Raw genomic sequence first — 14078 nt, forward strand, 5'->3', positions numbered from 1 at the left:
TAGCTGGTCTAAAACGAGTTGGCTTACTTTCTTGTGTATCACATCGTAAGATCAGCCTCATGCGGACACATTGCGTGGCATCACCCTTGCTCCCACGGGTACAGAGTGACATGTTTATCGTATAAGCGACTTCTGAGTCACAACAGAGTAATCAGTGTTATGTTGGAGAGTTTGAATCCACTTTTCATTTTTTTCGGCAGCAGTCTACATGGCTACTCATCATATCCGTACTTCAACGTGGAAACCCGGGAGCTTCTGCATTCATATGCGACCATTTGGAGATGTTCACACGGGATTTATGTAACCATTTGGATAATGGTTATGCAATAGGATAAGTTAGTGGTGCGTAAGCACCTTATGTAATCCTTTTTGTTTGCGAATGAATCCTTGTTCATCCTTACAACGGAAAATTTGCAATAAAATAGCTGTGTACACCAACTGATAAGATCCCATATATCCTTTTCTTTCGCTACCAAACATGTTCTATTGATATATGTTGGGCTTTGTTCTAGACGAGAAGACGTACGCAATATAATAATTGTATCATGTATGAATCCGCGCTGCCCCTGTGGCCAAGGAGGTGGCGTTTTGGCTCATAGGAGCAAATGCTCCCATTATACAAAATAATTAAAAAAACAATTTTAAAAATGTCAAAAAATTCTGACATAAATTTTTTGTTGTACATCGTGACATTCTATATTAGTGCACATGTTTTCATGGAAAAACAACATTTTATGTGGCGTCTACAAAAAAGATAAAAAATGTCCTGTACGTAGTCGTGTTGTAGCATCAAAATTTGTCTTTTTTACTGGAGCCACAAATTTTTATAGTTTTTTTTGAAAACTTGTGTACGAACATAAAATGTGTATATGTACATGAAAAATTTTAGTTTAGAATTTTTTGACACTTCGAAATGTAGATTCACACAATGGGAGCAAATGCTCCTATGAGCCAAAGTGAATATCCCCTGTGGCCAATCACTATATATAGTCACTCAGGCATCTAGAAATGGCTTGCAATTGGCATAGAAGGAGATAGAGATGGCAAACTGTTTTGGTGAGGAAGTAGACATTTTTAAGTTGGATACGATGACTAGGTATGTTGGTAAAGAGAAGAAGCGGGAAGACCTGGCACGAGAGGCATCGCGTCTAAGTAACGATGACGGCAAGAGCGACAAGGCTACAAAGTGCGTATGCGTGCGTGTTGTATTAGATTAGAGTAGATGTATGTATATGTGTTTATTACAGTCCCTATATTCATCTATCTGCAGGTACGTACGCGATCTGAAAGCTTGGTATGGCAATGGAGTGACGACCTTGTGCCTGATCTACAACCAAACCGGCGACACCCTGCGGTTCGTAGACACCGTAGACTGGTTTGGCTACATCGGGCAAACGCCATACCCTACCGAGATCGGCAATGGCCAGTGGGCGTCCTTCCTCCACGTGAAGAGGTCCGGCGTGTCGTCAGGATCCATGGCAGGCATAGTCTACCGTGGCAAAGATAAGGACGGCCGCGAGCGTGACTTCATGCTGGGTTGGAGCTCCCCCTGGGGAGCTTTCTATCGTAACAAGGCCTACTGTGAGGTGGGCAATGTCGGCTCCTTCTCGTCGCGCTGGGATGATCTGTATCGCCGAGTCAGCAACGCCGCCTATACTTGGGATGCCAAGGACAATGGGAGAAGTTCCGTGCATGCCAGCATTGGGGCCCCCAGTTCCTCCTTGTTCATCGCATATGTCGAGACCCCGTTTGGTCCATGAATCTACACTACCAATGTGTACTACCTCCATCTACAATAGACGTCTGAGATTTATCTAAATCTAGATGTATCTAGATTTATATAAACCGCAGACATTTATTTATATACGGAGTGAGTATGTTTATTTATTTGCTTCATCGATGTAACGTTGTTCCATCTTAATTTCCCAGCCCATCCTAGCTTGCTCTTGCATGCTTGAATAATGAATAATATAATATATATGTCAAGACCCCTTTCGATCCATGAATCTACACTACCTACGCATGCTTATTTATTCACTATTCTTTGTTTTTGGCCTCTATATAAAACGAGTATCCGTTCATATCTTATGCTTGATAAGTCGCGATAGTTATTGAGGGGCCACTTGCCAAGTTGAATATGAGACTTGCGTTCATGTTACTCGATGAGACAGTTTTTTATTCATGAATTTGCTCTTTGACCCAATTCATGAATTGTTTTTGTGCCCTCTACTGATTTGTTCCTCTTTCCTCGCCTCCTTTCGTGATTTCTAACTTTATCTTAATATGATTTTGTGTATCTTCACACAAGGATCGACCACTTGTAGGTGTTGTAACACTACTAGGTGTGTTGTGTCAAAGTCGTTCCGCCGTGATGGTGTATCATAGTACATGTGTAGATCCTTTTCAAAGACGAGTGACCAACTCTATGTGTGCTTATTAACGGGCAAACCTTGATTGTTTGATGGCCATGTAATTCGCGCAGAATGAGATGAACTCCTATGTCAGAAAGCCTTGAACGATGCTTCCATCAGGTTGATGACCCAATTCATCCTTTCAAACGGCACCATTATCATCAGGTTAGGGTTAGATTATGAACGAATCCCTTGATGACCCAATTCATCCTTTCAAACGGCACCATGTTGTGAATAAATGTAGGCCCGAATTCATTGATCTCAGGGATAATATGGACCAACAAATGCACCATAACATAATGAATGCGGGCGGGAAGTAGATCTCAAGCTCACATAATATGACAATGATCTCTTCCAGTAGCCTTGTGAGCCGTTGGGTACTGATCAACTTTCGAGAGATAACATCAAAAAAGTTACATAGGCCAAGAAGTTTGTAACGGACGTGCTAGTTCATGAGACTTCATCCCGTTGAACCTTTACTTTTTATGGTCAAGATACATGCCTATCTTCCCTAAGTAACCGGAAACTAACTTTGACATTTCCAATGCAGTGGAAAACTTGATCGAGCTCCTTCCTACTACATGCGAAGCAAGAAGGGGGCCGCAATAATAATCTTTGTTCTTCTTTACTCTCTTGATCGGTATGTCATTTGTGTCCTCTGGCGAATCAGGAGGCCCCTAAAGCTCTTTCATGATACCCCAGTTTTTCAAGTCGTTTCTACCATTCAGCCCATAGTTTGTCTTGTCGTGCATGTTAAACAACGTAGCAACCAAACTCTCTCACACATTCTTCATAATATGCATGACATCAAGACTATGTGTATCGAGAACTTTCCATTACGGCAAGACCCCAAATTTTTTTTTCATTTCCATTCTTTTAACAGCAACTTAGGCTCCTTCCACTTGTTTCCCAACTTAGGGCATTATTTCTAGTTATCCAGCAAGTTGAAGATCTAAGCTCCGGTACTCTTACGTGGCTTGCCTCGGGTCTCATTTTTACCGTCGAACATGTCTGTACGAGTTCTCCACACATCATTCCTGTCAATCCACTTTCGATGCCCCGTGAAAACGGTTTTGCAAGCACCCTCTTTTGGTAGCTGCTGATAGGTTGTATCATCCATGCACTTAACATATCCAAATTGTCGTGGCAAACATTAGCAGAGATATATCTGTAACCGAGATAATATTGCACCATCGTGACCAATGTAGATCTCATAGGGAAATAATTTAGTATGTTTGCATCCCATGTATTGACCCCTTCATCATCCCATAATATGTCTAGTTCCTCCTTCCGTAGCTGGAGATACAAGTTAATATCATTCCCTGATTGCGTCGGCCCTGCAATTAGCATGATCATGTGTATGTACTTTCGCTTCATGCATAACTAAGGGGGAATGTTGTACATCCATAGAAACATGGGTCCGGTGCTATGTGTCCTGCTCTAGTAGCCAAAAAGATTTAGTCCATCCGTACTCAAACCCAACCTGAGATGCCCCACTGGCTACCATCGAAAAACTTTGTGTAGATACTAAAGTTACGCATCGAGACTTGTGTCGTTGCATTTGTATTTTGCCTTGATGTCTAGAAGGTTGAGTGTGAGGCTCAAGCGGGTGTTCTTGGGATCGCAACCATCATACAATGGAGATTTTGATTCTACCTGCAATTGTGCCAACTTGGCTATCTGTATAGAAGCAACACTTTGGTTCATCGTGGGCTTCGAAACAAGGTTTTGAACATTAGGGTTATGTAGCATTGCTATCAACTGCGACGTCAACGCATCATGTGTGTACACCACTTCTTGTTGTCCACACTCTTCATCATCTGGATCCCATTCTGGCGCCTCTTGGTTCCCTCTTTCTTGTGGATCTTCGTCATTATTGTTTCCCCCCTCTTCATGATCATGCGAAACTTCGTCGTCATCACCATTTTCATCGTGCCTATAACCTTCCAAGAAGCCATATGAGAGCATGTGCGACTTCACAGGGCCATGGAAGGGGTTGTACGAAATCCGGTCTTTGCATTTAGAACACGGACCAGATATAACATCATCACCATCTCAAAGCATACCATAGACCGCATGCCTAAAAAAGTTTGAGACCTTGCGCCCAATATCCTGATCCATGAGAAAGCGCTACAAATGCCTGCAAGTTATAAGAAATAGTGAACTAGAACCACAGCAATGTTATAGAAAATTTTGACATAACCTTTCCTAAAAATAGGGCATATTGAGTGCCAGAATTTGACGAAACAGAATTTAATCAACATTTTGTCAACAGATTGGCAACTCGTTAATTTCCCTCAAAAGAAACACATGCGCCAAATTATTCACGAGAACAACACACAAATTGATCTTAGATTATCCATGAAACTAAAATGTACAAGGACAACATTTGGTTAATGAGTGAAACACCACGGTTACCAGCTGGTTACCGGAATTTCAGCCGGCCCCCTCTAGTAAATGAATTTACAATGTAGAAAAATCCCAGTGCGTTGAAATTTTTACTGGTTGACTAGGTGAACATAATTAAACCCTACTGTTTTTCTCCTATCATATGTAACCTCCCGCAGCAACTCATCTGCCCTGGAACTTTCACTTGCTCATTCTCTAAAAGTTCTTTCAGACATTACCGTGTTTAAAATCTAAATATTGTTTGAGAATATAGCTCCGAGATATTTTGTGAGGTGTACCCAAATCCCTGCATGTACCGATGGCTTGGTCCTCCTCTTCTTGCTAAATCTCCCACCAACAAGCCCACTATAGGCACCGACACCCAAATAATGAGAAACATGCCAGCCTATATTGGGGGACCGAAAGTGTTGTCGGGGATCCGGAAATGAATGCGTACTCATTTTGTTACCTGCACCGGTAAATTACATGCTATCTCCATTTCAGAACACACCGCCGAATAGCTATAGCTAAAATGTACAGAAAAGCATTTTTCAGTACTATATCATTATATACTTATCAGTATGTATTGAAGGGTACCTCCATTTCAGAATATATAATGTGGCATAGCTAGGATAGAAAATTATATCCACAAACAAGTACTTTTCAATACAGACCTAATAACGTCCAATCTATGCCACATACAATATATAATGATAGAGTAATCTGTTGTCAAATACTTATCCCGATAGTAGCTATTCCCTTTTTTCTCGATGAATAAGACACGTACTCTTTCCAAGATTCGTGTTTCATCACACCTTTCAGCAACAATATCTTGATTATATTCTACAAAATTAATATTGTTGGATTTGTACTGAAAACCTCTCTCAAATGATATCGTTTATATCAAATAGTCCATAGGCAGAAACCTAGTAGACCAGAAACCCTACCTCCTCTCCCCCCCCCCCTCCCGGGTGGCGGCGGAGGATCCCTCCCCAAACGGTAGCAGCCGCCCCTCAAGTCGCCGCCCGTCGGGCCACGATCTGCTTTCGGATCCAGTGGCCGTGGTGGCGCCCCTTCTGTCAACGACGATGGGGAGGAGAGGGCTTCCGCGGCGGCGCATCATGGGAGGTGATGAGGCGCCGGTGGAGGACGCCGGGCGGCACGGCTACTTGGATGGGGCCTGATGCACTTCGCCGGTAGCCATGGAGGAGTGGGTGGTGCTGTGGCGGCCTTCGCCCCCAGCGGCGGTTCGGCGGGGATACGCATGATCCGCGCCGCCATCTTCTTCCCTGGTGATACGGCAGGAGTGACTGGCAGCGTGGGGCTGCTAGTCTTGCTTTGTTTTGGTGGCGGTCCTTGCGTTTCTCGCAAGCGAAGATGAAGACCTTCTGGCGGTCAGTTTGCCTTGATCTGGTTGGAGAGATGAGTTCCGGAAAGCTCTGTCGGTGAATGGAACAGTGCATCTTTTTCCTGGAGTTTGCTGGATCGGGTGGTATTCGGTTGCGCTCACCCATGTTTTTACTCCGACCGTTTGGTTCCGGAGGGAGCGGCGTGAAGCTCTATTCTATGTTGACATCAAGTGATTTTTTGGTCCATGGTGAAGTTAGAAGAAGGAATATCATGAATGCTAGATTGGTGGACTTGCTAAAGGAGGTTCAAGTATCCGCGATGTTGAGAGACTTGCTTGGCGTTCCGGGCTGCGCGGTAGTGGTATGCAAGTGGGGGCGGCAGCACAGTTGAATTTCAGATTCCTACCTTTTAGGGTGAAACCCAAGGTCTGGCCTTAACTGGTTGTGCATGACAATGACCTTGTTGGAGGTATTGTTTTGAAACCCTAAAACTTTTTCTCGGGCGATGACGACACTGGTGCACCGTTTCCTTCTTGGAGGCGTCGCTTTTGGAGAGTCCGTATTTCAGGTGTTGTCACAGTTGTGGTTGTATTGATATTGCTAGGTCTAGAATGATGTAGTGGGACTTCTATTTCTTAATCTTTTTTTCTCTTTTTTGGGTGTGTGCCACTAGGATGTTGCGTTGTTGCAGAGGCTGTGTGTAATAGGTATCTTTTGATATTAATATATTTCCTTTATCGAAAAAACAAATAATCCATATATATTTGAACTAACCATTGGTTAGAGATAAATCTTGAAAATTGTGTGTGCCTTATGCGTACGAAAGGCTCGAGTTTTTATACAAAGTAGTTTGAAGGTAGGTATGCTACCGAAATTCGCTTTAGAAGTGTGTGTTGCTGCGTGTGTGTAGATAGGTAGCTGGGCTTTCTGGCCTATATATATATGATCTCAAGGGAGAGCAGCTAGAATAGGATAGAATCAAAAGATCAAGAAGAAAATGAGTAATACATTTGGGTTGGCCATCACGGCGGAAACCGTGAGAGCAATGGGGCGGTACGACCACAAGGATACAATCGACCAGGTAGACTGCGCGCGAGAAGCCATGAGGCTGATCCACGCGGAGGACAAGAACCTGGACGCCCTCGCCTACGCGTGGGATCTCAAGGGCATGTACGGCAACGGCAAGACCAGCATCGTCCTGGTATACAACGCCACCGGCGACAGGTTGACGCTGGGGGATGGTCGAGATTGGTCTGGCCGCATCTACGGCCGCCAGCCCCCTCGCGACTTCCAGAACGGCCAGTGGATCGCCTTCCTCCATGTAAGGTCTCCCTCCAACCCAAATGAACTCCAAGCCGCCAGGGTCTTCCGTGGTCGGAACGTCGACGGCCGAGCTCGCGAGTTCCTGGTGTCCTGGGCCATCCCGTTGCAGGGCAGTCAAAATAACTCCGTAAGTTTCTTCAGATATTCTTTTTACCGTATATTGCTACGTTATATGTCAATATGTGTAACCATGATGTGTATATATATGTGCATGCCAGGCCTATACCGAAATCCGCGACGCAAACGGGTTCGCCGGGTGGACTAACGTCAGAAACAATCTGCTAAGGGCAAAATTAATCACTCGTGCAAACGACAACCACAAGTGCGCTTCAACGATCAGCATGGGTGGCTACTGGACTGCGGAATGCATCGCGGTTCTGCAGCACCAGTTTGAGCCCTTGCCGGATCCATACGCCAGAACCTAAATACGTCTACTTATAATGTTGTATTTTGATGGCTAAATAAGTTGCGCGGATCCTAGTCGATCGCCCCACCTCCTACGTACTGGTTTGTTGTCGCTCCTACTATCTATATGTCCATCTATAAATAAATGGTGGCTCCTAGCTACTCCTATATGTATAAGATCGTGTATGTATCGGAAATTCAATTCAGCTCCCGGGTACATATACTTTCTCTATCAAAAAATTATATTTAGAACTGTTGAAATTTTTTGCAAAAATTTTACATATACATTTCCATAATATATGTTGTCTACTTGTGAACAACCTTATTATCAGCACTATATTTTGTGTTTTTTACACACACCACACGGCGAGTTGATTTTTCATGAAACGACTTTCTGAGCACGTAGCATGTGAACATGTACGTGCGAATTTTTATTTGATTCGTTTTAAATTTCAAAATATGTGTAAGATGCATTTAAAAATGAAGGGAGCATATGCCCCCATGTTCAAAAACACCACTCCCTGTATGCATGTATTTCTTGATGAATTCAAGTTTCGATGATGAATATATTTTACTCTTGAGTTTCTTCCATGGTGGCTGCCTTTGACAAAATAAAGAATTTCTGCATTTCAACTTTACTAGTAAATAATGTTTAGACAATAGAATTAACATACCCTAGCCGCACCACCTCATCTGGGGCCGCGCTTTTCCTTTCTTATACACCCTCCGTCCCAAAATAAGTGACTTGATTTTATCTAGATATGCACGAAAAAGAAATATGATATAGGCCCTTTCACTAACAAGGATGCAGTTGTGAAGGTTAGAGGGAATGAATTTTGCTTTCGCTGTGAGCCTGTTGGTTATGTTCCTTAGACAGACATTGTTTCGTTCGTTTGGAAACGTAAGCATGATGACAACGACGTGGATGGGAGGAGAAAGGATTCCTAGGACGTGATGGATACCTCGGAACCTCCCTCGGGTGTTGCGGATGGTACTGTGCCACATGTTCAAGGACAGTCGAGCTCGGGTGGTACTTTTCGGGGTCTGCAAGGACAGCATGTGTCCAGGTTGCGGTCACTCCTTGCAACCCAAACCCGCAGACTCCTAGGGGTATTGAGTTGGTGGCAGCTATCAAGGGGAGTTGATCGCCTTCCAAGGACTGCCCCGACGTAACCTCTTCGGTTAACCCGCGGGGTCTTGTGTCATTTGCTCCTCAGCGAGTTTCTTCAAAGGGTCGTTATCTTGCCAGCATTGGAGAAACAACATATGAACATCATACAAGGCAGGTCGACCGTGTTCCTTCGGCTGTGCCGTCTGGCGATCCGGCATGGCCTAGCCCCGAGCGCACGTGAAGGATGATCAAAGTCGCGTCAGGCTAGGTCGGCTCTAGCGGGCCCGAGGCCGGGACGCAGCAGCCACACACAGGGCGCGTAGCTCTGCTTCTGGCAAGTCTTTAACTCTCTACACGCGGCGCGAGTCCAAGTGGAGCTGCAAGATGGCGCGAAGGAGGTGACTAGCAGCGATGCTGTAAATTCTACCTCTTTGTTCGGTGTTGTTCCTGCATTGACCTTAGGCACTAGAGCGTGGGGTTCTTCCTCACCACCAACCCCTGCTTCGGAGTCTTCGCCTATTGGTGAAGACACCGGTTAGGCGGAGCGTTAGACACGGGATGTCTGAGAATGGTGCGTCTGCGACGGGCGCGGACTCCTTCTCCAAAGCTTGATGCGTTGTAAAGCGACGAAAAATCTTGATAGTGTTGGTATAATTTCATCTTCAAAATTCTTTCTTTCGTTTTCTACCCCGACTTTTAATTCAAAGTTATCAAATGTTGGCATTAGTTTGGGTAGTAATAAGAAATAAATTTCTATTTCGACTAATGCTTTGAGATATATGGAGTTTGACCGGTTATCGGTTATTCCTAAAGTTTCAGGCAAGGTTGACATATCCTATCTAGATGAGGAGGAGTTGCGTGCCACAGTTGATTGTCAACTCCTTTCTCATTTAGTTGGGGAGGTGTCGGAGGTGGGCTTTCATGAGGCTAGGCTAAGTTCTTTGTATGAAATTAAAGCAACCATTGTAAATCAAAAGCTTCATCCTCCATAAAGAGTCATAAGTCTTTTAAGAAGGCTAAGTTTTTAAAATCTCCAATTATTTCCCAATTAATGACATGTTTTTAAATAGCAGGTATCTTGGTGACTTGACTAAACACTTACACATTGTTGATTGTTTTAGGGATTATAAGTTGTTTTTTTAGCTATTTTAGAAATGGGTAGACGCGATTTCTCGTTGAGTCTCCTTAACCGCCTATCAGGTGGGGGCTGGGGTAGAATTCACCTGGTACTAAACTACATATTCGAAACAAAGCTAATAATTTTACCTGAACTCTTGTCGCCGTGTAGGAAGCCATGTCGAGGTCATATGGGACCAGCCCGTATACCTACTGTATAGGAACGGCTGCCCCGATCCTGCCCACAAAGATCAAGTCCTACTTGGTGTACGAGGCGTGGACTCTACAAGGAAGGAAATCTAGAAGACTTGGAGGGTAAGGCAAGGAACCTCCTCCGACATTGTACATAAAGAAGACCCTATGCTCACACAAAGGACAAGTCATTCAAGACCTACATGAGCAACCTCCATCTACATGTACAAAACAGATTTGGGATACTTACGCCTTAGACTGTCCACCATAGCCTTGGCAGGATGATTTTATAAATTCTGTCGAGTTCTTCCTCCCACATATTGTTATTCCTTATGTTCATGATATAATGGAGAAGGCAGTAGTATGACTTTTACCCATTACCAGGAGGTCCGGAGCTGGGTAAAATCGTTGGCAGTGTCCGTGCTCATCCAGCCCCTACCGAACAAACTCTATTTTGGCCCTCGGAAGTGAGATTTGACGTGGGGTCGTGAAAACAAACGTTCGCCAGTTGGCGCCCCAGGTAGGAGACGCTGGCATCATACAGATCCAATCCGCCAAGCATCAATAATCTACGGGCCTGATTGGTTGCTCGCAGCGTTTTTCTCCGTTTCGTCCCCTCGCATGTAACTTGGCCCAACAGTTACTGTATGAGTAAAAATGAGGCTTGGGACCGCTTTGTCACTATGTTTGGATGCTAGCAATTTCACTTGGGTTTGAGTGGAGAAACGAAGGGCAGTTTTATTGATAGGCTATTTTGCGCTTGGAATAGATATACCACCGTATTAAGTTATGTGCGGAACGAGGAATGCGACCTCTTTCCCAGGTGAGGATACCACTACTTTTCACCATCAACATAGCCCACATTCTTTGGACCTTGGACGTGAAGCGTTTAAATTATGGGGTGATAACTTTATTACCAAAAATTATAGGAGGTCATAAAATTACTCAGTATCATCCCATATGTTTGTTGAGATGCATCTACAAGTTAATCACAAAAACTTTAGATCTTTGCCTGGAAACTTATTCGGATAAGTTGTTTAGTATATAGCAAAATGCCTTTAAAAAAATAGGAACATTATGGATGGGGTCCTATCACTGCATGAGTTGCTTAATTACACTCATGTTAATAAACGTTGTGGTTTGGTTCTTAAATTGGACTTTGAAAAGGCGTACAACAAAGTAATTGGGCCTTTCTCTTAGAGTGCCATAAAATAAAGTTTTGAATGAGATGTGGTGTTATTGGGTGAAACAAATTCTGTTTACGGAACTGTTAGTGTGAAATTGAACAATGAGATGGGATTGTATTTCTGAAGTGCGAAAGGGGTGCGTCAAGGCGATCATATGTCTCCCATGTTTTTTAACCTTGTGGCTGAAGCTCTTACTAAAATGGTGTTGCGGGCGCAATCTAATGGTATGTTGGTGGGGCTTGCTGATTATTTCATCCCTACTACTGTCTGGTTCTGCAATATGCAGACGACACGGTGTTGTATATCAATCATGATGGTGAGAAAGTTATTAACTTGAAGTTGTTGTTATATTCCTTTGAGTAAATGTCTGGACTTAAAATTAACTTCATGAAGAGTGAAAAATTTGTTCTTGGAGGAGACAATGAAACTGCTGCATTTTATTCCAAATGTTTAGTTGCCAAGTCTGAACGTTACCTATGAAATATCCTGGAGTTCCTATCTCCTCTGTTGCTTTGAAAACCTCTGACTAGGATTTATTGATGGAAAACTTGTCAAAAAATTGGATTCTTGGGTTCGCAATTCGGTCTCATCTGGTGGCAAGAAAATCCTTATTGATGCTTGTTTATCCACCGTCTTGTATTATCATATGTCCATGTTTCTTTCAAATAAATCTTTCTTGGAAAAAGCTGATAAACATAGGAAGAGATTCTTCTGGCAAAAAAAAGGAATGATAAGAGGAGTTATTACATGGTCAGATGGGACAAAATGTGTAGATCGAAAGAAAAAGGGGGTTTAGATATTAAGGACCTCCCGAAGCAAAATATTAGTTTACTTGTTAAATGGTGGTGGAAGTTGGATACATAGAAAGGGCTTTGGCAGAATATTGTCAAAGCCAGATATCTTAGACATAAGACAGCTTCTACTGTGGTTCCTAGATTTTATGATTCTCCTTGTTGGAAATCCTTGTTGCAAGTTTAAAAAAAATACTTATTTTGTTGCGAGAAGAGTTTCCTTAAAGAGTGGCAGTATTACTAGATTTTGGAAGGATCCTTGGGATCCAGGGCCTCCTTTGTGTGATATTTGTCCTGTACAAGTTTTAAAGTGGTTGGCATTTTTAATAACCATTCATCCAACCCGATCAAACGGTTGTAAATAGACGGAACCAAACTGACGGAACCAAGAGTATGGGACCGGAATCCGGAACCAAAATATGTGGAACCGAAACCACTAATATTTTTTACGAAAATTATAAAAAGCAAGCGTCCTTTTAAATGGCCAAAACATCTGATAAACTGCACGAATCTTAAAGCAACACATAGATTGTTTTCATCCAATCCTTATACGACAATAAAATCAAAGCCGCAGGCACATCAATTTCCTAACCATCTCATGGTGGGGATGCACTTTCGTACGCACATCGGACAGTAATGATCGTATGCACATCAAGCCCATTATCATGTCTCTCTCAATCGTTTGTCAGGCTCTTATCCTCTCTCACCATCTCAACCATGCCCATTTCTTTCCCGGCGATCCCCGCGACGGAGCCCCAGCTGGCTGCAGCTTCTCCAGCCACACCTCCCTCAACCGTCCCCTCGGTCCGCCTCCGCCCTGCGTCGTCCTTGCTCGTTGTCTCCGCCTCGGCTTTCCTGCCGCCGTCGCTGGACGCCATCACCCGCGACTGCGACGACGTCCTACTGGAATCGGAGCACCTCCACCGGCAGGACTATAACGACGCCTTTGTGCACTTCGGCAAGGTCTAGGCAGCGATGGAGGGGACATGGCCAGGGAGGGGAGGAGCGGTGGCGGTGTTCTGACGTGGCCGGCAAGGGGAGAAGAGAAGGCGGTGTTCAGACATGGCCGGCGATAGGAGCGGCAGGGGTGTTCGGACGTGATAAATTTTTACATTGCCTGGCATGTATTCTAAAGCAAACAAACATAATTACAATGGTAAAATATCAGTTGACAGGAGATTACAGCTTGCCTGGTGATACAGAAAGAGGCCTCCAGTTTGCACTGTCACAAACGAGTAGTAGAAGTTTATACAAACAAACGGAAGATAAGATAAAACATACAAAGGAGATCACTGCTGTGATCCCACTCAGCAGTGATCTTACACACACAGGACAAAAACATAGAATGAATATGGAGAAAAGCTCCTTTTTTGATTAGTGGAACTCATCCATCAGGGACTCAATCGGCATCGCTCGCAGCGACTCGTGGATTGTGATCTTAAGTGATGACAAAGTTTCAGTATAGCAGCTGCATATTATATACAGGGTAGTATGTGTTAATGATACAAGGCAGATTGGGACAGAATATAGTTATGGTGTACTTACAGTATAGCCATCTGTGGTCCACTCCATGATATCCCATTTGATAGTGATGTTCCCATTGGGATCAAGAGGGTCATAAGCTTCTGCAGAGAGATGAGATGGGAAAGTTTCAGAAGGATCCTAGCGCCTCAAATTAATTAATGTACGACTTGGTAACATGCGTTTCAGCTTTCAAGGCATCTCCTCGTTCACACCAAGTTCTTGTTTAAATGAAAAGAGCATAAAACCCGGGAAATGCACTTTGGCTCATAGGAGCATATGCT

General features: G+C 43.7%; 2 protein-coding genes across 2 annotated transcripts; both read left to right on the plus strand.

Moving 5' to 3' along the window:
• The first annotated feature begins 1040 nt into the window (after positions 1-1040).
• On the plus strand, positions 1041-1986 carry LOC124667608 (23 kDa jasmonate-induced protein-like). The gene is made up of 2 exons (XM_047204869.1): positions 1041-1186; positions 1271-1986. Exons 1-2 carry the CDS (start codon positions 1041-1043, stop codon positions 1758-1760), a joined length of 636 nt encoding a protein of 211 aa, XP_047060825.1. The 3' UTR covers positions 1761-1986.
• Positions 1987-7134: 5148 nt separating this feature from the next.
• On the plus strand, positions 7135-8092 carry LOC124661662 (23 kDa jasmonate-induced protein-like). The gene is made up of 2 exons (XM_047199538.1): positions 7135-7598; positions 7690-8092. Exons 1-2 carry the CDS (start codon positions 7146-7148, stop codon positions 7894-7896), a joined length of 660 nt encoding a protein of 219 aa, XP_047055494.1. The 5' UTR covers positions 7135-7145; the 3' UTR covers positions 7897-8092.
• The last annotated feature ends 5986 nt before the right edge of the window (positions 8093-14078 follow it).

The sequence above is a fragment of the Lolium rigidum genome, chromosome 6 (genome assembly GCF_022539505.1).
Source record: "Lolium rigidum isolate FL_2022 chromosome 6, APGP_CSIRO_Lrig_0.1, whole genome shotgun sequence".
Taxonomy (NCBI): domain Eukaryota; kingdom Viridiplantae; phylum Streptophyta; class Magnoliopsida; order Poales; family Poaceae; genus Lolium; species Lolium rigidum.